Source organism: Vulpes lagopus, chromosome 7 (assembly GCF_018345385.1).
Source record: "Vulpes lagopus strain Blue_001 chromosome 7, ASM1834538v1, whole genome shotgun sequence".
Classification (NCBI taxonomy): domain Eukaryota; kingdom Metazoa; phylum Chordata; class Mammalia; order Carnivora; family Canidae; genus Vulpes; species Vulpes lagopus.
Window position 1 is genome coordinate 49890288 of NC_054830.1, and position 24941 is coordinate 49915228.

At 40.5% G+C, this 24941-nt stretch overlaps 1 protein-coding gene across 1 annotated transcript; it reads right to left on the minus strand.

The window, feature by feature from the left end:
- Nucleotides 1–5538: 5538 nt before the first annotated feature.
- Nucleotides 5539–24936, minus strand: EMC3 (ER membrane protein complex subunit 3). The gene is made up of 8 exons (XM_041763507.1): nt 24626–24936; nt 15575–15632; nt 15144–15237; nt 12999–13103; nt 12197–12278; nt 11859–11938; nt 10868–10950; nt 5539–6746 (listed from the first exon to the last, which is right to left on the minus strand). The coding sequence occupies exons 1-8, from the start codon at nt 24778–24780 to the stop codon at nt 6618–6620; spliced, it is 786 nt and encodes a 261-aa protein (XP_041619441.1). The 5' UTR covers nt 24781–24936; the 3' UTR covers nt 5539–6617.
- Nucleotides 24937–24941: the final 5 nt, after the last annotated feature.

Here is a 24941-nt window from a genome sequence, read left to right on the forward strand (position 1 = left end):
AGGGGAGACAGGGAGATGAACATCCCAGGCCTTCCAGGTGGCCCTGCTGTATTAGAGTCTGAGTCTATGAAAATAGGCCTCCAACTTGGATTCTCTTTTGAAGGGACTTCATCAGGGTCTGGGAGTTGCTGAGAGCTCCCACCCAAAAGTACTTTGGAAGGTCCCAAGGAAGGGGAGAAAGGAGAAAGAAGGCAAAGGTGAGGTGGCTGGCAGCGATGAAGCCTCACACTTAGACGATGCCTAGGACAGTTGGCTGACATTTTCATTCTGGCTGGTCACTGGCAGGCACGAGCAAAGAAACAAAAGGCGGAACAGGTGGGAGAGGGTACAGCTTGGTGAACCTTCTCTGTTCTGTGCTGGGGTGGGTGGATGGGGGTACGGGGAGGGTGAAGATTTACACGCTTTCATTAAGCTTGCTAAATTAAGCCTTCAGAATTAATTTGGAGCTTTAACTCATTCTTTCTCAGAGTTTAGCCTCCATGGATATTGGCTAAGTGAACCTTTTAAAGATACTTTTTGTATCTTTAATAAATACAAATCATGTGGTACATACTTTATTTTTTTTAAAGGTTTTATGGATTTATTCATGAGAGACACACACAGAGAGAGGCAGAGACATAGAGGGAGAAGAAGGCTCCCTGCGGGGAGCCCAATGCAGGACTCGATCTCAGGGCTCCAGGATCACGACCTAAGCCGAAGGCCGATGCTCAACCACTGAGCCACCCAGGTGTCCCTGGCACATACTTTAAAACCAACTGTTCTCTATCCCATTCCCCTTCACTTCCAACCCCTTTCAATTCTTTCTGATATTTCTGATGATTTCTTTTTGTTTTTATATAGATTATCTAAGTGCCAGACTTGTACTGCTTGTGTTAATTTTTTTTTCAGTTTTAGATTTTTACCTATTGATTAGCCCCATGGAATATGAAGATTTAGCTTCCCACGTTTCACATTTCCACATTATTTGGTATCGCTATTGTTTATATCAATATTCAGCACTTACAACACTAGAACCATGAAACAATGAGTCAGGCTGACTCAAGAATTGTACTGTGATTACATTTCCTTTGCTAGATGTTCTGTTTTTTTCCTGGGGTAATCCTTGGTTTTTTGTTTAATTTTCTGGGCATCTGTCACTAATTCAATCTCCTTAATTTTTTCTTGAAATGAAAATCAATCTGAAGATTTGATTTCCTATAGAGATAATACTTTGAAAAAGACTCACAGAATTCTACATAGAATAAGTGGCTTGAAAAATGAGTGGTGGTGGGGAACCTATTTACAAGAGACTTAGGAGACACAGCAATCGAATGCTATGTGGGAGAGGCACCTGGGTGGCTCAGCAGTTTAGCATCTGCCTTTGGCTCAGGTCATGATCCCAGGGTTTCAGGATCAAGTCCTACATCAGACTGCCCTTGGGAAGCCTGCTTCTCCCTCTGCCTATGTCTCTGCCTCTCTGTGTGTCTCTCATGAAGAAGTAAATTAAAAGATCTTAAAAAATAGTATGTAATTCACATACACAAAATTTACATATTTAAAGGGTACTATTTTAGTGGTTTTAGTGTATTCATAAGGCTGTACAACCATCACCACTGTCAATTTTAGAACATTTTCATCCCCCCAAAAGAAACCCATATCAATTAGCAGTCACTCCCCATTCCCTTCCCCCAAGCCCTGGCAACTGCTAAACTACATATCTCTGTGGGTTTGCCTATTCTGGACATTTCATAAAACACACGATCATAAATGCATTTTTTTGTGATTGGCTTCCTTCATTTCGTGTGTTTCAAGGTTCATCCCTGCCATAGGCTGTATCTGCACTTCATTCTTTTTTATTGCGGTATGACATCCCACTGTGTGGACATACCACATTCCATTTATTGATTGATCTATTTATTTTGGACATTTGGGTCATTTCCAATTGATCTTTTTATTTTGGACATTTGGGTCATTTCCAATTTGTAGCAATTACGAATAATGCTGCTATGAACATTCATGTGTGAATTTTCATGAGGACGTGTATTCTAATTTCTCTCGGGTATAGATCTATATAGTAGGAGTGGAATTCCTGGGTTAAATGGAAATCTTATTTTCAACCTTTTGAGGGACTGCCAGACTATTATTCCAAGGTGATACAACATATATATAATTCCTTTTAATAGATAGGAGACTGAGGCCCAGAGAAAGCAAGGGTCCTACGCAAAGCTATGCAGAAGTCTTGAGTTAGTGCAAGAAAGCAGGAGCCAGTCAAGTAAATGGCTCCAGTCCCACCCCATTCTCACCCTGCCCGGCCCCACCCACTTTTATCCTCTCCATTCCTTGCCCACCAGCAGCAAATCCATTCACACCAGTCTCTCCCAAAGGCTCCCTGTTGCTGTTAGGATCAAGTTCACTTCTGAGGGATGACTTACAAGCTGCCATCTGGCCCTGATGCTGTCTCATGTTTTTTTTTTTCTTTTTTTTTTTTTTAAGCAACTATATTGAAATCTAGTTCACATACCAGAATGTTCACCCATTTAAAATGTCTAACCCAACGCTTGTCACATCTTTTTCTTTTCTCCCCTTCAGGGCCACACAGGCCTTGTTCTGGTTTTGTGAAAATGACATCACCTTTGCTTTTGGGACCTTGCACACAGTCTCTTCTGCCTGGGACAGTCTTTTCTTATAGATTTTCCTGGTTCCCTATATATTTCCCTGTGATCCTTCAGATCTTGAGATGATGCTTCCACTGGGAAGCCTTCCCAGATCACCCAAGCTGGTTGCATGACCTGCAGGACATTCCCACAGCCTCTCTTGGGTCACTTTGTTATGGCATGTGACACAGCAGTCTGAGCTCTTTAGGTCTGGGAGTGCAGCTTGTTCACATGCAGTGTCTGGCAGATGGTCAGTAAATGAGCGAACAGAAACATCTGAAAATACCTTACTCGACACTGAGCATATTGCAGAAATCCAGTAAGTGTTTGCAGACTTTATTACCTATGAGGACACAGGCAATACCTCCTTTTGGTAACATTCCAGACAGTTTGGGTGATTAAAGGGTAAAAATTAGGGGCACCTGGGTGGCTCAGTCAGTTAAGCATCTCCCTTCAGCTCAGGTCATGATCTTGGAGTCCCAGGATTAAGCTGCACATCTCGGCAGGCAGTCTGCTTCTCCCTCTGCCGCCCCCCACTCCGCCCCCTGCCCTTTGTCTCTCTCTTGCTCTCAAATAAATACAATCTTAAAAAAAAAAAAAACTTAAAAAAGGGTAAAAATTATTTTTTTTCTTTGACTGGTACCCATGCTATTTTCTTCTGGCAACAGTACTCCAGTGTTCCTCTAAGGAACTGCCTCCATCCCACCTTCAGTCCTGACAGTTTAGGTGGGGCCAAACAGCTCCTAGAATGTGCATGTGACCCAAATCAGGTCTATTACTTGACCTACTGGAAATTTTCAGAAAGGAGTCTTTTCTTTTCACTGAGTCAGTATTTCCACAGGAAGACAGGCTGCCTGAGAATAGGAGAGTTGAGGGGCACCTGCGTGGCTCAGTTGGTTAGGTGGCCAATTCTATATTTTGCCTCAGGTCATGATCTTGGGGTCCTGGGATCGAGACCTGTATCAGGCTCTGTGCTGAGCAGGGACTCTACTTCTCCCTCTCTTTGCCCATCCCCCTGCTTGCTCACACTCTCTCCCTAAAATGGATAAATAAATCTTTTAAAAGAGGGGAGTTGATAAAGCAACTCTATTTGAAGCCAACTGACCATTTTGGTTATTCAGCCATTTAATTCCTTTATTTATTTTTAAGAAGATTTTTTTTCTTTTTCTTTTTTTTTTTTAATTTACTTATGATAGTCACACACAGAGAGAGAGAGGCAGAGGGAGAAGCAGGCTCCATGCAGGGAGCCTGATGTGGGACTCGATCCTGGGTCTCCAGGATCACGCCCTGGGCTAAAGGCAGGCGCCAAACCGCTGAGCCACCCAGGGATCCCTATTTTTAAGAAGATTTTATCTATTTATTCATGAGGGACACAAAAGAGAGGCAGAGACATAGACAGAGGGAGAAGAAGGCTCCCTGTTAGGAGCTGGTTGTGGGACTCGATCCCAGGACCCTGGGATCACAACCTGAGCCAAAGATAGATGCTCAACCACTGAGCCACCCAGGCGTCCCTATTTACATTCCTTAAAAAAAAAAAAATTGCTTAAGCCAAGTTGAGTTCAGTTCCCACCACTTGCAACTACAATATTTCTTACAGTTAGTAATCCTCCATGTGTGTTCACTTATACACCTGCCCATCATATCTGGTCGTTTCAACCAAATAAAGGAACCACACAGACTTTTCCTCAAAGTGCACGTTTACCTACTATTCACAAATCTAAGTCATCATTATTTTTCAGATATGTTGTATATCTGGCTGTCAATATTTAGACTTCCATGCATGGTACGTTTTTTTTTTTTTTTTTTTTAGATTTTATTTATTTATTCATGAGAGACAGAGAGAGAGACAGGAAGAGACACAGGCAGAGGGAGAAGCAGGCTCCATGCAGGGAGCCGGATGTGGGACTCGATTCCGAGTTGCAGGGATCATGACTTGAGCCGAAGGCAAACGCTTAACCGCTGAGCTACCCAGGCGTCCCTGCATGGTACTTTCCACACTGCGATCAGTAAATGGATGTTTCAGATTGTCTTAAATGATTTTGAGTGAAAAAGTAAGATGCTCTTTCAGTAGCCTGGCCCAAGTTGAACTCCAGGTAACACACACAATAAGCACTGTATGCTGAACTTGTGTGTAGATTCTGGGAAGAGCCTGGTAAAACAAACTCAGATTTTCCCTTTGATTGGCTGCTGCCAAGGACATGTGCATTTACCATCAATATGGGGCAGAAAGACCTCACATGTTTTATCCACCCAACTTTGCTACAGGGAAGAAAACAAACTGTGTGGGTGAGGAGGCAAAATGAAATGCTCTGAGATGCCTCCTGGGAACGAGGGTGACAGCACTCAATCATCAGCTACTGCTTGCATTCCAGTCCAACCTATACTTTTCAGTATATGTCGTACCACTCCCCACTTAGGGTCTAGCAAATTGTGGATATTTTAATCTTCGGGTCTTTGCTGGTTCTATTCTGTCTGCTTGGAATGCCCTTCTACACTGTAGAACTCTTTTGAGACCTAGGTCAAAAGTAAGCTCCCCTGTGAACACTTGCTCCTTTAATATTTCGTTTAAGCAGCTATTTAAAATATCTTTAAAGGTCAGGCTTTCTTAGCGTGGGTCTGTAGGTCGCTAGGACTAGGCTTTGAAGGGTCTACCGACACCTGTGTTACCTGGGAACTCTGTGCATCTGGGCCCATATGCATTACTCTGGAGGGGAGGGTCTGAGCTTCCACTGGATTCCCAGAGGTTCTGACCAAAAAAAGGGTTCAGAACCACCAATTTCTTATGTGTCTCTCTAGTGAGTTCTGTGAGGACAAAGGTCACATCTTTTTCATCTTTGACTTCAGCACTGATCCATGAGACGCTCATAACTGTGGTAGAAGGCTCGTTAGTGACCCAGAGGCAATATTTTACAGGCAGAGAAAACAGGATGTTTTAATTGGTAGAGTCAAGAGTTGTTTGTTCTTGATTACAGCATTCAACATGCAAATTACATTCACCTCTTGGTACAGAAATGGCACCCTGCCACTTCCCTGGGATAGTTAATCCAGACAGAATGATTCCTGGGCCACCTTAACTACATGTCTGCCAGCAATCGCCCTTTCTCCCTTCATATAGTGATATGCAAACACTCTGATCCAGAATAACTGGGAAATGAGGTCTTTCGTTTAACTGTGTAGCCATATTCAGTGTAGCACTGTTGATCTGTCAATGGATTTGATACATTCTGAACTCCAACTCAAGACCTCAGATTATGTAACCTATCTTTGATGATCCCAAAGGCACTTGAGAATCCGGCAGTGTCTCAGTATTGCCGATTTTCACCGGACAGTGTTGAGATAGAAGGCTGGCTAAGTCTGTCCTAGCCTTGGGTATTCACTCTGAAAAGAGCTTTTTTGAATCAAGTTTTGACCCATTTACTCTTTATGTCACTCTGTAGGCTCAAAATGAACATAGAGAGGTTTCACTTTGCTCATCCATAGCTCCTAAATTTTCAGTAATGAAAATGTATTATTTGTGTAAAGAAAGTTGTACAAATACTAACAAAAAATTAAAGGTAAAACACGGGGTGTTTAGATCTGGAGAAAACAGGTGTTCACTGTGGTTAGACGTCAGGCTGACTGCACTTAATAATTAGGTATAATTGACAATGCTTTTTCCAAAGACTGAGTTTTTGCTAAGTTTTATATATTATTACTAGCTTGAGTATTCCCCCTTTCTTTGACTTTCATTACCAGAGTCACCAGAAGGAAAATGTAAAACATTTTAAAAATAACTGTTTCTTGTTAAGTCATCCGGCACAGACTCCTCAAATCTCCTCTAGTTTCAGACATACAGGGGAACCTGGCTCAGATAAGAACAATTCTTGCTGAATACCTGCTAGCTCATGCATCCTCCATTTTATTCTGAGAGGCTCCAGCTCAAACCAAAGTTACAAAGTTAACCACTACTCTGAGTTCCTGACACAGCAAATCCCTCCTTGGTCTTCAAAAAATAGAGGTCTGTAATTCCTTTTTGAACATGCCTTCAAAGTGTAGATCTTTGGCCATGAGCTCCTCTTCGACATCATCTAGTGCCCACTGGTGATCTGTCAGCTCCAAAGCTTCCCACTCTGTCTGCAAAAGAAGAGGACACCAGGACAGGGAAAGGAGGGCTGTTACTAAAAGCGGGGCTGATGTGAGAGCATCTGTATCAGCCAGAGGCTGGATTAAACTATTTACACGTATAAACTCATTTAATCCTATGAGGTGGGTGCTGCTACCTGCCACATGCACCCTCAAGCTCAATTTGAAGGCAAAGAGAATAAGGCTTAAAAAGATAAAATAATTTGTCTAAGGTCACTAGAGATAGTAACTAATTACATTTCTCAAATAGTCTATTAATGCCTTCTGCTTTTAATTAGCAGGTTTTAAAAAATGATTTAGGAAATGTAATATGCAATACAAATGTTAGCTCATGGATGATGGCTTTTAAAAATTTTTATTTAAATTCTAGTTAGTTAACATAGAGTGCAATATTGGTTTCAGGAATAGAATTCAATGATTCATCACTTATATACAACACCCAGTGCTCATCACAAGTACCCTCCTTAATGTCCATCACCTATCTGGCCCATGCCCCCCTTACCTCTGTCCATCAACCCTTAGTTTGTTCTCTATCGTTAAGAGTCTCTCATTATTTGTTTCCCCCTCCGCTCCCCCTCCCCTGTATGTTCATCTGTTTTGTTTCTTAAATTTCACATGTTTGCAATCATACGGTATTTGTCTTTCTCTGAGTGACTTTGTTTAGCATAATATATTCTAACTCCATCCACAATTTAGCAAATGACAAGATTTCATCTTTTGATGGCTGAGTAATATCCCATTGTGTATTTGTGCGTATGTATGTGTGTGTGAATGTATCTTCTTTATCCATTGATCTTTTTTTAAATGTAGTTCACATGCCATAAACTTCATCTTTGGAATATGTGCAATTTAGTGGTTTTAATACGTTCATAAAGAAATGCAATCATCACCTCTACCTTATTCCAGAACATGTTCAACACCACAAAAAGAAATTCTGTATCAGATAGCAGATGCTCCCCATTAAACACTTCCCCCCAACCTCTGGCAACTACTACTTTACTTTCTGTATCTTTGGATTCATCTTATCTGGATATAATATGTGGCTTTTTCTTACTGGTTTCTTTCACTTGCAATGTTTTCAAGGTTCCTCCCTGTTGTAGTATGTATCAGTACACCATTCCTTTGTGCTAAATATTCCACTGAACACTTTGTCCATACACTGTCCATATTCCAAAATGTTTCACTTTATTCATCTGTTCCTATGATGATGGATATTTGGATTGTTTCTACTCTTGGAGTATAAGGAATTGTGCTCTGAACATTCTTGTGTAAGTTTTATGTATGGACATAGGTTTTCAATTCCCTTGGGTATTTACCTAAGTGGGGAATTGCTGGTCATATGGTAACTAAGTTTAACTTTCCAAAGTGGCTGCGCTGTTACCGGTAAGGAGGACGGCTCCAATTTCTCCACATCCTTGTCAACACTTGTTAGCACCCATCTTTTTTTATAGTCATCAAGTGAGTATGGAGTAGTATCTCACTGTGGCTTTGATTTGCATTTCTCCAGTGGCTAACAATGTTGAGCATGCTTTCATGAGCTTACTGGGTGTTTGTATATCTTCTCTGGAGAAATGTTTGTTCAAAACTTTTGCCTATTTTTAACTGTGCTGAGTTCTGAGAGTTCTTTATTCTGAACACTCGACCCTTTATTAGTGATATGATTTGCAAACATTTTCTCTGATACTATCTTTTCATTTTCTTGATGATGTCCTTTAAAGTACAAAAGTTTTCACTTTGACAAAGTTCCATTTATCTTTTTTCCTTTTGTCACTTGTACTATTTTTTTTTTTTTTAAGATTTTATTTATTTATGAGAGACACATAGAGAGAGAGAGAGAGAGAGAGAGACAGAGACAGAGACATAGGCAGAGGGAGAAGCAGGCCCCATGCAGGGACGCGATGCGGGACCTGATCCCGGGTCTCCAGGATCAGGCCCTGGGCCGAAGGCAGTGCTAAACCGCTGAGCCACCCAGGCTGCCCTCTTCTAAGGGTTTTATAGTCTTAGCGCTTATACCATTTAAAGTTTTTTTTTTTTTTTTAAGACTTTATTTATTTATTCATGAGAGACATAGAGAGAGAGGCAGAGACACAGGCAGAGGGAGAAGCAGGCTCCATGCAGGGAGTCCGACGTGGGACTCGATCCCGGGTCTCCAGGATCACACCCCAGGCTGAAGGCGGCGCTAAACCAGAGTCCCCAGGCTGTCCCAAGTTTTTTTCTTTTTTATTGTGGTAAAAAATATTTATATAACATAAAACTTGCCACTTCTAACCTTTGTAAGAATACAATTCAATGGCATTAATTACATTCACAATGTTGTACAACCATCACCACTATGTATTTGCAAAATTTTTCATCTCCTGGAAACTCTGTACCCAGTCAACAGACTATCCTTTCCCCACTGAACTGTCTTGGCACCTCTGTCGAAAGCCAATTGATCTTAAATGTATGGGTTTATTTCTGACCTCTCAATTCTACTCCATTTATCTATAAGTCTGTCTTTATGCCAGTCCCACATAGTCTTGATTACTATAGCTCTGAAGTAGGTTTTAAAATCAGAAAGAGGGGGTCCCTGGGTGGCTCAGCGGTTCAGCGCCTACCTTCAGATCAGGGCATGATCCTGGAGTCCCAGATCAAGTACTGCACCGGGCTCCCTGCATGGAGCCTGCCTGTGTCTCTCATGAATAAATAAATAAAATCTAAAACACACAAACAAAATAAAATCAGAAAGTGTGAGTCTTCCAACTTTATTCATATTAAACTCTAATTGGGCTATTCTCAGTTTCTTGCATTTCCATATGAACTTCAGGATCAGCCTGTTGATTTCTGCAAGAAAGGCAGGTGGAATTTTGTGTTGTGTCTATAGATCAATTTTGGGAGTACTACCATCTTGACAATATTAAGTCTTCTAATCCATGAACATGGATGTTTTTCCATTCATTCAGGTATTACTTCAATTTCTTTCAGCAATGCTTTGTAATTTTAGTGTACAAGTCTTATCTTTTTTTTTTTTTTAAAGATTTTATTTATTTATTCATTAAAGACACAGAGGAGAGAGAGGCAGAGACACAGGCAGAGGAAGAAGCAGGCTCTATGCAGGGAGCCTGATGTGGGACTTGATCCAGGATCTCCAGGATCACACCCCAGGCCACAGGCGGCGTTAAACTGCTGCGCCACTGGGGCTGCCCACAAGTCTTATCTTTATTTTGTTAGATTTATTCCTAAGTACTTTATTTTTTTTTTGGATACTATTGTAAATGGAATTTTTCTTAATTTCATTTTCAGATTCTTTATTAACAAGGTGTAGAAATGCAACTGATTTTTGCATCTTTAGCTACATCTTCTAAAACTTTGCTGGACTTGTTAGCTCTAACAGTTTTTCTTGTGAGTTGCTTACAATATTCTATATACAAGACCATGGCATCTGCAAAGAGAGTGTTTCCTTCTTTCTCTCTAATGTAGATGCCTTTTATTTCTTTTTGTCTATAGGCCCTGGCTAGATTGTCCAGCACAACGCTGAATAAAAGTAGCAACAGTGGACATTCCTGTCTTCTTCCTAATCTTAGGGGAAAAGCTGTTAGTGTTTCACCACTGAGTATGAGGTTAGCTGTGGGTTTTTCATAGATGCCTTTCATCAAGATTGAGCAAATTCCTTTCTATTTCTAGTTTTTATCATGAAAAATTAGTGAGATTTTGCTGTACAAAAATTATACTGGACTTCAGATATTGCAGAATCATTTCACGAAAAGGCTGTATTAATTTTTTTAAAATTAAATTTATATCTAATGTTCACAGGATCCAAAATAGTTAATAATATTCTAAATATTTACCTGGTGTCTCTGAATGGAATGCTTTTATAGCTTCATTTACAGGCTGGATTAAATCTGAGTGAGCATTTAAAAACTAGTAAAAGTACTAAGAGTCTCCAACTTGTTTAACAGCTGACTCTGGCTCAGAAATAAGAAACATGTAAACAAAAATAAGTTTTTGCTAAATTTAAATTTAAAAGATGGAACCATACATGCTACGCTCACTTCCGGGAAACCATCTTTTAAGTAACTGTCTGCTAATGCCTTTTGGAGCTTCAGTGAAGCTAGAAAGAGGTGTGAGTGTACCTTGAAAGCTTTGTTGGTGTCCGCAGGCATGGCCATGGCTGCTCCAGTCATCTGTTCCTGCATCATCCGTGACTGGTCAGCGGCTACAATGTAAGTAACACACCTACGTGAGTGCCAGGGCTCAGCAGGCACCCAGCACCCTCAGGGAAGAAGAGTCCTTACACAACACGCACAGAGGCTCAGCAGTGGATTAGAGAACCACGTGACAGATTCAGTGACTGGCTATGTGACCTAGGAAAAGTCATTTTACCTCTCCTGAAAAACAGGCACGATAATAGCAGAAGAGAGCTCAAGGAAATGCTAAACTTTATTTCAAATTGAAACAGTAAGTATAGCTACCAGTTGTTGAGCAACTACTTTATGCCAGGTACTTTATGAAGTGCTTTACACATTCTACCTCATTTACTGCTAACAACAAACTCTGAAGATAATTACTAAGGTCTCTATTTTACAAATAGGCAGAGGATTAGAGTGGTTAAGTCACTTGCCCGAGGTCCCAACCATTAAATGAGAGAGCCAGGATTGACACTGGCAAGAACTCTAGTCAATGAACTAACTGGTCAAACCAGGCCTTGTTTCAGCTTCAGTTTACAGGCTTATGTTACTGGTACTGGATTCCTCATAAGAGGCTATCAGACTTCAGGGAACTAAATATTGTCCCTGTTATTGCCAGGGAGAATTTAAATCTTCGGTTGATCCTGGAATTTTTTTTTTCTTTTTTAAAGATTTTAAGTAATTGCTATACCCAGCATGGGGAATAGAACTTAACAGCCCTGCCATCAAGAGTCACATGTTCCACCAACTGAACAGGCCCCCTGACCCTGGAATTTTTAACACCCTTGCAGAATATCTTAGAAACTTAAGAAGCTTAAGGAGTGAAGCATTGTATTTGACTACACTAGCAAACAGAACATTCTACATGAGTTTTTTGGCTCTGGTGTGGATGATTTGTCTGTTAGAGTATTTTGCTTATTAAACCTGTGCTTCTTACCATTATCTTGGCCCAGAATCAGAGAGTAAATGCTCCGAAGCCCAAAGACATTGAGGAAGTACCAGGATGCAGAGCTCACCCTAGGAAAGCACAAGTGGATGAACAGAGGCAGTTATTTTAGAATAAATGTAGTTCACACTTTTCTATCACCCAAAGAGTATGTAAAGGAATCACCTGGGATAGGCTAAAAGTTTTCATAATCCACCCATGGCATTTTGAGTGGAGTTTCAATGAGAAAAAACAATATCCTATACCAGTGAAGTATGCAAATTAGAATCCTGTTCTTTGAGACACCAGTTTTAGATTTTCTTTTTTAATAAAGGAAAGTAAATTCTTACCAGGATGCATCTAATGTGAGTAGTTCAATTCCCTGCTGTAGCATAGGCTTAAAACGGAGAGTCAGTGGAAATGGGACCTTGGCTGCAGAAAAGAGAGAAAGTTCACAATGTTGCCTTGCTGTTTTTAGAATAGTTTAAGTGTGAATGCGTGTAGTCTTTCCCTGAGGAGGCAGAAACTGTACCATACACAGTTTGGAAATGATTTCTACCAGGAAATTTGTGTCTATTTCTGAAAAAATAACAGTCAAATGTCACTCTGTTATAGTTCTTGAACACCAGCTTCTCTATTGCTTAAGAAGCAGGGACTCCGAGTTATGACCTAAAATCAGAAAAAAAAATTGCAGTAATCTATTAAACCCAAAGTGGAATATATAACATATAGAGAACTACGTTACTAAGAAACAAAATTGATTCAAAACAAATTATAAAAATATATATATAATATATATTATATATATATAAATAAATAGACAGTCCTTAGAAAATGAAGTCAACATAGAAACATGCTTCCCTTCATCCTACTTAATTAGAGTTAGTTTTGGATACAAATGAGCAAGCCATTCATTTAAGTTCCTATTGGTAAAAAAAAAAAGCATCCACAACATGAACTAATGATGAATTCGGGATAAGAGCCATAAAATATGGCATATTAATTTTTTTTTAAAGAATGTGATTACTTTCCAATAGAAAATAGGAGACCCATTATATTAGTATCTCAGTAGCACTTGGATTTCTCTGAACAGGGACATGGCAAAGGATTACAGGTAAATAAACCTGAAGTCTTCTGAGTCTGTTAACTTACTTGTGACAAAGCCGGAGAATGTCATGTTGATCCAGCCACCAATAAGAATCATAGGGAGAACATTTGTCACATTGCCTTTCATCATGTCTGTGAGCATAGTGGGATCTATGACAAAAACAAGAAATCACTACATTTTGCCACTGTTGGCAGGAACTTCTTCCTGATTTTCTGTACATTTTTAATTTATATGATAATTAAAGTAATACAAGTTCACTGTAAAAAATTCAAATGACTTGGAAACAGGATGTAGACAGTTTCTGAGCCCACTCTCTCAACACTTTTAACTATTTGTTGCATATCCTTCCATCTTTATACGTATGTGTATAAATACGCATGTATAAGTATATACACGTTTCCTTCTATATATACATAATAAAGTGATATTATGCTTACTAATTTGATTCTTAATTAAAAAAATGTAAATATATTATAAATGGTATTTTCACATTGTATAATATCTCTATTTTCAGTGTGTGCATAGGAGTCTACTGTGTGGTCACACTACTTTTGGATGGACCTATAGATTGTTTCTAAAATGTTTTTTTTTTTTTTTTTTGCCAATAAACACTGTTGCCTACAACTACCTAGTACAGAAACCTGCATGTTTATGTAAGTGCTTCTGTAAGAGAAACTCTTAGAAGAATTTTTGGGTCAAGGGGTTTGGACGTTTAAAATTGACAAGTAGGGATCCCTGGGTGGCGCAGCGGTTTGGCGCCTGCCTTTGGCCCGGGGCGCGATCCTGGAGACCCGGGATCGAGTCCCACATCGGGCTCTCGGTGCATGGAGCCTGCTTCTCCCTCTGCCTGTGTCTCTGCCTCTCTCTCTCACTGTGTGCCTATCATAAATAAAAAAAAAAAAAAAAAAAAAAAAAAAAAATTTAAATAAAATAAAATTGACAAGTACCATCAGATTGTCTTTCAACCATAGCAAGAGGGCCTAACTTCCCATAACTCTGACAGCAGTAGCTTTGTGAAGCGTTCAATCTTTGCCAGTTTAATGGTCTAAAAAGGACATTTTGGGGGTGCCTGTATGGCTCAGTTGTTTAAACATCCAACTCTAGATTTTGGCTCAAGTCCTGTGTTGGAGCCCCGCACTGATCTCTGCACCCCACAAGGAGTCTGCTTGAGATTCTGTCTTCCTCTGCTCCTGCTGCACCCCCCACATGTGCACACAGCTCTCTCTTTCAAATAAGTCTTTTAAAAAAAGAGAAAAAAAGCATTTTGTTCTAATTTGGATTCCATGGATTTTAGTGAAGTCAAATACCTTTTCATACACATATTGGTCTTTTGTTTCTTGTGGGTTTTCTAAAAAACTTTTTAAAATCAATTGCAGTACCTTTTGAGTTTCTTACCTAGAGAAATGGGTATTAAAATGAGAGGACAGCTAATACAGAATAATAAATTATTTTGTTTTACTTTAAAAGTGCTGTATTTTTTCACATGACTGGGGTCAGCGGAAGTAAGAACTCTGTTAGAGCAAAAACCATAGAGTGGGCCAAGCAATCATGTTTCACAAAGAAATGGCTGGGCTGGGGAAGAGGTTAAGAGCTCTTCCTCTTTCAGGCAAAAGCAGGGTGGCCATGTGTCAGCAATGGGATCCAGGCACTGGGCGGGTGCTGGGCCTGGGATGCTTCTCAAACTGTGCTCCACAGAGCCCTGGGTTCTAAGGAATAGCAAAGGGAAGAGACACAGGGACGATGGCTCTAGCTTTCTCACCACCCAGCCCCGAGGCCTCTTTTTTAAAAATCTACTTTAGGGATCCCTGGGTGGCGCAGCAGTTTGGTGCCTGCCTTTGGCCCAGGGTGCGATCCTGGAGACCCGGGATCGAATCCCACATCGGGCTCCCGGTGCATGGAGCCTGCTTCTCCCTCCGCCTGTGTCTCTGCCTCTCTCTTTCTCTCTGTGACTATCATAAATAAAAAAAAATAAAAAAAAAAAAATCTACTTTAGATATTGGGTTTCCCAGATGATTTATTTGAAAAAGACAGCTCCACTTGTGTAGATCCCTGTAATAGATGATATCTAAGATCTTTTAAGATTACTGTATCATACAATTTAATATGTAAATAAATCAGTATTCTCCCTGCCCTCCCCCCAACTCATGTTAAGAATCTTCCTTAAAGATGACAGAGGGGAATAAACATACCAGTCATAGGAGAAGGAGGCACTACCTTCCTTTTAGTTTTTTTGAAAAATCCATCCTCTGGGTTGTTGAAGTAATATTTTCGTGTCAAGAAAGACTAGTAGAAAAGAGAGCTTTTTAAGTCTTAAAACTGTGACATAGCAAATTGTCAAATTATTTCTCAGGGGTTTAGTCAGAAGGCCCTTGGAATAGTCTGTTACATTCAGAGCTGGCCGCCTACTTGGCAGTCAACCTGACACTTTAGCTGAGTCACATTTAAAAACAATTTCCTAAGAAGGGCGAGGTCACAATGACAGCAGACACCACTAGGCCACAGCTTAATTACAGATTTGCCAGACTTCAGCTTTCCCCAAAGAGTCCCCTTATTAAACATTCAGATATCTACTGCCCTCAACAGTGAATCGTGGAGCTTTTAATAAAAGATAAATGAGTACCTGTTTGGGAATGTATTTTCCATTTTCCCTGAGGACTCTGCTTCGAATTAGGACTTGACTGAAAAATACAACCAAAACAATGAGATTTTTAAAAGTGAAACACTAGAAGAAAATGAGAGAATAAGAGTAGAAGACCTATTTAAACACAAGAGAGGGCCTATTTGGCAACAAACCTGTGGGGACACTTTTCAAAATACAAGTGTCTTTAAAACCAATATAGCATGCTTAACCCAACAATCAGGTCTTCAAAAAAGCATTTTTCAGAAGTCACCGTGTTTATGAACAAAAGATTTCTGAGGAAGGAACATTTAGAATGTCACACTTTGCTTTTCTTACTTTATAGGAAGCTAAGAAGGAACTTTCTCTAAGTGAAAAGAGTTCTAGTTGGATGCTCCTCAGAAGATCTGGCGGCAGGAGGATGGAGGAAGGGTAAAGATAAAAGAAAGAACTTTTAAAACCCCACAGAGAAATGAGTATAGGATTTGACAGGGTTGCTCCCAAACAGACAATAGAAATTCCAGCAGGATTGAGACCGCCAGTATAGTCTCAATAAAAATGTACTGAATTAATAAAGTATTTGGTGATATCCGACTATAATTGATCATTAAAGATAACAGAATGCAATACAAGTGAGTGGTACTAAGATACAGATGCTAAACAGAACAGAGATCCAAATACTAATGTTTGCTAGGTTTTCAAAAGTTGTTTTATTGGGGCGGGGGGACCTCCTTAAGTTAATGGAAATTCTTCTTGAAAAGTGAAACAAAATGCAGACAGAAAAGAACATGAAAATTGTGCTTGGTTTTCTCTCTACACCTCGATATAAACCACCTGTTCTAATCAGGCAGTCCTCCCCAGGGTCCCCTGGCCACTTGACACATATTCTAGCCTCTCCATGTGCTGGGAACGCTCTAGTGTCTCTCTCATTCACAAGTTCTATTCCATCATCACTTAACACCTCCTTCAAGTCCCACCTTCTCCATGAAATTCTGCATGGTGCCCTCCTGGAATTCTCTCTGGTCTTCTCCCTCTTGACCTCATTGTACTGTACAGCTGACAGTTCTATACACAGGGCTCTAGGATATGTAATACGTTCCGTCCCTGGGATCTAGTCTAAAGCTACTCCAAGTGTGGCCTATGTACCAGTGCTGGTCAGTGATGAGGTTAAGTGCAGACATTTAGAAACTTTTATAATAATTTGGTTACTTCCACAAATATGTACTAAAATATTTTACAAAAGCATCAATCTAAGATAGCTCAGAAATTAAAAAAATAACAAAAAATTGATCCTTCATCACTGATAGTTTAGGCAGCACTGGGTCTAGAGTAATGGGTTAGAGTAATGGAGTTGGACAGATGGGTTCAAATCCTGGCTCTGCCACTTATTAGCTATGTTATCTTGGGTGAGTCATTTAAATTCCCCATGCGTCCTTTCATATTCTGTACAAAAACAGATTTATCCTCATTGGACAAATACTTTTTGAGCTTCTGAATGCCATCTACTATGTTTGGTGACACAAACAACAGTGATCAAAAAGTAAATATCTCAGGGCGCCTGGGTGGCTCAGTCAGTTAAGCAGATGATTCTTGATTTTGGCTTAGGTTATGATCTCAGGGTCCTGGGATTAGGTCCCCTATCAGGATCCACACTTGGCAGGGAGTTTGCTTGAGGATTCTCTTTCCTCCCTCTGCCACTCTCCCTATCTCTCTCAAATAAATAAATCTTAAAAAAAAAAAAAAAAAAAAGGCAACTATCTCATGAAAGTTATAGTGGGAGAGAAAGACACTGATCAAATAACCATAGGAATAAATGTGAAATTCACCTGTTATGTCCTAGGAAGAAAAGATGGATGGTATGATGGGAGTGTATAATATGAGGATGTGACCAAATCTAGGAAGTCAAGGTCTGGGAAAAAGCTTTGAGGAGGATGTATGGCTAAGTTGGAATCTTAAGAGATTACCTTGGCAAAGTGCTAGAGGGAGCAGCATGGGTAAAAGCCCTGCAGCAGGCATAAGTGCTATGTCTCTGAGGACGTGAGAAAAGGCCACATGGCCAGAAGAAAGAGAACTACAGAAAACATGGTGAAAATGAAACTTGAGAGATGTGCAAAAGCCACACTAAGGCCACACTCATCCCAGTGTATTTTTTTAAACTGTGGTGTAAAAAAAAAAAAAAAAAAAAAACTAACATAAAACTTACCACTGTAATCATACTTAAACACACAGTGTGATATTTTATATGCATACATAAACAATGGAATATTACTCAGCCAGAAGAAGGGAGATCCTGCCATCTGCAACAAGTTGAAACCTGAAGGCATTACGCTACGTGAAATTAGCCAGAGAAAGACAAACACTGTGTGATCTCATTTATATATGGAATCTAAAAAAAAAAAAAAAAAAAAAGTCAAACTCATAGAAACAGAAAGTAAAAATGGTTGTTACTGTGGGATGAGGGAGATGGGGAGATGCTGGCCAAAAGTTATAAGATAAGTAAGCTCCGGGGATTTAACATACAGTATAGTGACTCTAGTTAATAAAACTGTGTAATGAACTTGAAACTTACTAAAAGAGTACACCTTAAGCATTCTTTAACATCAATTAAAAAAAGTTAACTATGTGAGGTGATATGTATGTTAATTAACTGGATTGTGGTAATCAATTCAGAAAGTGTATATGTGTATATGTGTATACACACACACATATGTATCAAATTGTCACACTGTGACATTTCATTTAGCTGTAAAATGTATTGAAATTATGACACATGCTACAACATGGATGAACCCTGAAAACATTATGCCAAGTAAAATAAGACAGGCACAGAGGGACAAATATTGTATGCTTCCACTTACATAAAGTACCTAGGGTAGTCAAATTCATAGAAACAGAGAAAGTAGGATACTGGTTGCAGGAACTGGGTCGAGAAGAGATGAGGAGTTAATACTTAATATGTTCAGAATTTGTTTGCGATGACAAAAACACCGTGGAAGTGGATGACAGGCATGATTGCATAACAGTGAGAATGTACTTAATACCATTGAATTATACACTTAAAAATAGTTAAAATAGTAAACTCTCTATTGTATATATTTAACCACAATTAAAAAAAAAGAGTGGGTGCCTGACTGGCTCTATTGGTGGAATGTGTGACTTGACCTCAGGGTTGTAGGTTTGAGCCCCATGTTAGGTGTGGAGAGTACTTTAAAAAACAAACAAACAAAAAGAAGCAAAAGGGAAATACTGAGGATTTTAAGCTAACTTCTTCATATATATCATCTCATTTAAAATGATTTTCAGGGGATCCCTGGGTGGCGCAGCGGTTTGGCGCCTGCCTTTGGCCCAAGGCGCGATCCTGGAGACCCGGGATCGAATCCCACGTCGGGCTCCTGGTGCATGGAGCCTGCTTCTTCCTCTGCCTGTGTCTCTGCCTCTCTCTCTCTCTCTCTCTGTGACTATCATAAATAAATAAAAAAATTAAAAAAAAATGATTTTCACTCCATGTGGCATACCCTAAGCTCTAGATTAAAGGTATCTATTATTTTTCCTTTGCATGAAACTCCCTGAGAGTAGGATCTTGGCCTTGTCATATCTTGTACCTTATAGCATATGGTACAGAGCAGGGCACATGGTAGATCATTAAAAAAAACTTGTTCACTGTAGGTAATTCAGGCCTTCTTTAGGCACTATAACCAACAGAAATTCAGCTGCATCTCCTAAACTTTCACTGTTGAGCAATTTTGTAGAATTGGGATTGAGAATCATGACCTTGAGGCATTTCAATCCTAAATCAAGGCAAGCTGTATATTCTAAACAGTTTCTCTGAGGTCTGCAAATGCTACAAGAAATTTTTATTTTGCATTTTCATTTCTATTATTCCTGAAAAGTAGTCCTGATACTGGTTATAAAGACAAAGCTTCTCTTTTGCATTGATAATTTGCAGTTTATAGACATTTTCTTAAAGCTTTAGTTTTCTGCTTTTTTTTTTTTAATTTTTATTTATTTATGATAGTCACACACAGAGAGAGAGAGAGGCAGAGACACAGGCAGAGGGAGAAGCAGGCTCCATGCACCGGGAGCCCGATGTGGGATTCGATCCCAGGTCTCCAGGACCGCGCCCTCGGCCGAAGACAGGCGCTAAACCGCTGCACCACCAGGGATCCCTTCTGCTTTGTTTTTAAGTAGGTTCTACGCCCAACATGGGGCTTGAACTCCCAACCCTGAGATGCTTAACCAACCTAGCCACTCAGGCACCCCGAAATCTTCAGTTTTTAAGTTGATATTTTTCAAGCTGGAGGAGTTAATCATATATTAAAGACCTGAGTTTGCTTCCTTTCCTAAAAGTCAATATGTTCTTTGAGCTTGAGCACCACTTTTTCCATACATTCTATCCCCAACTATGGTCTAATATATTTTATTTATGGATCTTTCAGTTTTGGTTTAATATATTTTAGAAAAATTTTAATAAGTTTTGAGGCACCAAAAGTTTTATAATTTATGAAACCAAATGTTCCATTTTGTGATCATTCAGGCTAATGGAAACATATTAAATGTTTACAACCAGAAAACATGTTTTGCCTTGGTTTTTGGCAGGTTCAGAATCATGTGCTCAGCATTCTATCCAAGTTCACAGGATGACTTGGTGGAGTACCATCACATCATGTCAGAACTGGCATGATCCAGACACCTCATATAAAGGGACCATTATGACTAGAGATATTTGAGCTTTCTCTAAGGCATTGGTTCTCTCTCTCTCTCTCTCTTTTTAAGATTTTATTTATTTATTAGAGACACAGAGAATGAGAGAGAGACAGAGACAGAGACACAGGCAGAGGGAGAAGCAGGCTCCATGCAGGGAGCCCGACGCGAGTCTCGATCCCAGGTCTCCAGGATCACACCCCGGGCTGAAGGCAGCACTAAACCACTAAGCCACCGGGGTTGCCCGGTTCTCTCTCTCTCTTTTTTTTTTTCTCTCTTTTTTAAAGATTGATTTATTTATTCATGCGAGACAGAGAAAGAGGCAGAGACATAGGTAGGCTCCCCACGGGGAGCCCAACATGGGACTCAATCCCAGGACCCAGGATCTGGACCTGAGATGAAGGCAGACTCTCAACCACTGAGCCGTCGAAGCGCCTCTAAGGCAGTGGTTCTTGATGGAGGTGGTACTGCCCTCTAGGGGGACTTCTGGAAATCTCTGGGACATTTTTGATTGTCAAAATGATGGGATAGAGAAAAGAGAAAAAAAACAGGTAACCGTCATTTGTCAGAGGCAAGGGATACAAAGTATTCCTCAGTACTGGAGACAGTTGTACAAATTCAGAGAATCATCTCATGTCTCATGCTACTTCTGAATATCTCACTGAATTGCTTTTAATTATCTGACCCTCAAACCTAATTCCATCTTTTTTTCCACAGGGAAGGAAGAAGTGATTTATATATATATTCAATTTCCAGGTATGCAACCACCAAGTATATACAGGGAAAATTGCACTTTGTTTTGTTTAGAGCTTTATCAAGAGTAGCTCCTCATTTAGTAAAATCACATCCAAAACAACAGTGCCTTCTGTAACATCTAAGTAGCTAACACTGTATCAGCCTACAGTTGAACCTGTCCCAATTAAGGTGATTTTATATTGAGGTGCATGCTCTGACCTCTGCATTACACTTTCTAGGACCATTGTGAATAAGTACTCACAAAATAGAAATTATTCTTATTTCTCCTTATGGTTACAACTAGTTGGGCATTAAGTTGTTTTTAGTGAAGTATAGTTGACACACAAGGCCACACTAGTTTCAGGTGTACAAAATAGTGATTTGACAACTTTATACATTATGGTATGCTCATATGTGTAGCTACCATATGCCACCATATGCTATTACAATATCACTGCCTATGCTGTACTTTTCATTCACATGATTCATTTCATAACTGGAAGCCTGTACCCCCAACTCCTTCATCCATTTACCCATCCCCCTATGTCCCTCCCTTCTGGCAACCAACAGTTTAGTTTGTTCTCTGTATTTATGAGTTTGTTTCTGCTTTTGTTTTTTAGATTCCACATATAAGTGAAATGATATGGTAATTGTCTTTCTCTGACAATTATTTTGTTTAACATGTAGTAGCCTCTAGGCCCACCCATGTTGTTGCAAACATCATGCTGGTTTTTTAAAAATATTTTTATCTATAGAGTGCATGAACTGTGAATTTCTTTTTTTTTTTTTAAACTTTTTTTAAAAAGATTTTATTTATTCATGAGAGGCAGAGAGAGAGAGAGAGAGAGAGAGAGGCAGAGGGAGAAGCAGGCTCCATACAAGGAGCCTGACATAGGACTCGATCCCAGGTCTCCAAGATCACGCCCTGGGCTGAAGGTGGCGCTAAACCGCTGAGCCACCCGGGATGCCCATGAACTGTGAATTTCATCGTGGATTAGGAAAAGGAGCTGTGGGTGTGATATCTATCATTCAGAAACAGCACTCTGAGATCACATAGTGAACCAAGAGCAGAAAACTGTGGCAGAGAATCTATGACAGCAGGAATTGTGGTCAAGAGAATTTTAACTTCAGGAATGAGACTGGGGCAGCCCGGATGGCCCAGCGGTTTAGCGCCTGCCTTCCGCCCAAGGCATGATCCTGGAGACCCCGATCGAGTCCTGTGTTAGGCTCCCTGTGGGAAGCCTACTTATCCCTCTGCCTATGTCTCTGCCTCTCTCTCTGTGTGTCTCTCATGAATAAACAAAAGCTTTAAAAAAAAAAAAAAAAGAATGAGACTGATCTGAGTTCAAGTATAGGCACAATATTTTACTATTTTGGTTATTTTGGGTAGGCTACTCTTCTGGCTTTCTTTTCTTCAATGGTAAAAATGGGTTCAGGATCATCTAACTTGGTGTGATTTTGAGGATAAATGAGAACAATTTATTAATGTCAACAAATAAAGCTAAATTTCTTTTTTTTTTTAAGGATTTTTATTTATTTATTCATGAGAGACACACAGAGAGGGAGCGAAGCAGAGACACAGGCAGAGGGAGAAGCAGGCTCCATGCAAGGAGTCCGATATGGGATTTGATCCTGGGACTCCAGGATCATGCCCTGGGCCACAGGCAGTCGCTAAACCACTGAGCCACCCAGGGATCCCTAAATCTAAATTTCTGGGATCCCTGGGTGGCGCAGTGGTTTGGCGCCTGCCTGTGGCCCAGGGCGCGATCCTGGAGACCCGGGATCGAATCCCACGTCAGGCTCCCGGTGCATGGAGCCTGCTTCTCCCTCTGCCTATGTCTCTGCCTCTCTCTCTCTCACTGTGTGTGCCTATCATAAATAAATAAAAAAATTAAAAAAAAAATAAATTTCTAAGCTCTCTTCGCATTGCATCCTTCTAAGGGGCACTGACTTCAAGTTATCTCCAGGAGGTTAGTTCTCATCAGTTCTGAAACTGATGCCACAGGAAGTGGATGCTGTGGTGTAATGCAAAGAACTCCAGACTTGGGAACCAGAAAATCTGGCCTCAAGTTCTGAATGTCTTCATGTATGACGATGGAACCTCTTAAGCCTCAGTTTCTATAAAATGGAACAGCACCATTTATCTCATAAGAGTTGCTCTGAATTTTAATGAGGGGTGCCTGGGTGACTCAGGCCGTTAAGTGTCTGCCTTCAGCTCAGGTCATGATCCCAGGGTCCTAGGATCTAGGCTGGTGATGGGTTCCGTGCTCAATGGGGAGTCTGCTTCTCACACTCCCTCTCTCCCTGCTCATGCTCTCTCTCTCTCTCTCAAAAAAAAAAAAAAAAAACTTAATAAGTAAATAAACAAGTTAATGAATGTAAAAGCTTAGTTTAGTGGCTGGCATAGAATAAGTGCTTAATAAATGTTGGTTTATTATTATTATCTCAACTTAATTGGGAAGCACAACTGAAAAGGATAAAGCACTGCTTCCCAAACATCATTCACAATCCATGATTCCATCATGGTTATGATTTTTGTTTTATTCACTAGCACTTGTACTATTAAAAACTTAGTATTCTTTACACATCAACTTTTTCTACTTATAGAAATTTTAAAGTAAATCTTTGAGTTGCCAGCCAATGGAAAACCAGCTGCCACAGACACTTAAACACAACAAAAATAAAATATAATTTTAGCAAGATACTGTTTCCTGTGGAAAGTTCTGAGCCTAAGGCTTGCTCTTTCTTAAAATGGGAGATTAAGTGATAGTAACGCATCAAAGACATAGCGACCTATACCTGAGATGATCTCTGAAAATAATCACAACGATGGACTGGAAAATGGTTTTTTTTTAGATTTTAATATGAAGGCTGCACACATCTGGATACCTAAAATCATCTCAAATTACCTCTCTCAACAGCTAAATCCTGTAATGAAGCACATGAGGAATAGCTTGCCTCCACTCCTGAAGGAGAAATGATAATTACAGTCCCTCACACCTTTAGGGCAATTTTACATTTGCATAGCACTTGGTTACTTAGGATCTCAGCCGACTACCACAGTAGTTCAGTACAACGAGTAGTGTAAACACACCCACCTTATACACAGTTCACAGATAAAAGGGTTGGAGACTGGCCTAAAAATTAATAGCAACAAATTTTTTGAGCGCTTAATACGTCCCAAGCCCTGTGCTAAAGGCTCTGTAGGCTTCATTTAAAATTTAATCCCGGGATCCCTGGGTGGCGCAGCGGTTTGGCGCCTGCCTTTAGCCCAGGGCGCGATCCTGGAGACCCCAGGATCGAATCCCACATCGGGCTCCCTGCATGGAGCCTGCTTCTCCCTCTGCCTGTGTCTCTGCCTCTCTCTCTCTGTGACTATCATAAGTAAAAAAAATTAAAAATAAATAAATAAAATTTAATCCCCACGCCTGCTCTATGAGGCATCTCCTGTTACCCTCATCTTACAAATGGCTAACGTGAGACACAGGTAACACAGGAAAGGTCACCCAGCCGCGCGCGGGGGGCGCGCAATGTGAACCCGGACAAACTGACAACCCCCCTGTACTTTGTTGCCCAAGGTCACGGGTGAGTGAGGCCGCCGGGGAGGATGGCGCTGACCTGTCGGAGACTTGTTCCTGAGTGAGCTTCTTGTCGCTCTGCAGCAGGATGGACACGTAGTGGCGGATCATGCCCACAAAGAAGGTGATGATAACGATGGGTAGGACCACCCAAAGGCGGATGTTGGAGTCAAGCAGCAGCTCCGGCCCCGCCATCTTCACAGACAGCCGACTCCCACCCGGTGTAGCCGGGTTTCTCCTCTCACGGGGCGCGAAGGCCCCTCTTCGATTTCACTTACGGGACTTCCCACACCTCCCGGCCCTGCCGGCCCGGGACCGACTCCAGCTTCTGCCCTGGCGCACTGCCCCCAGCCGGG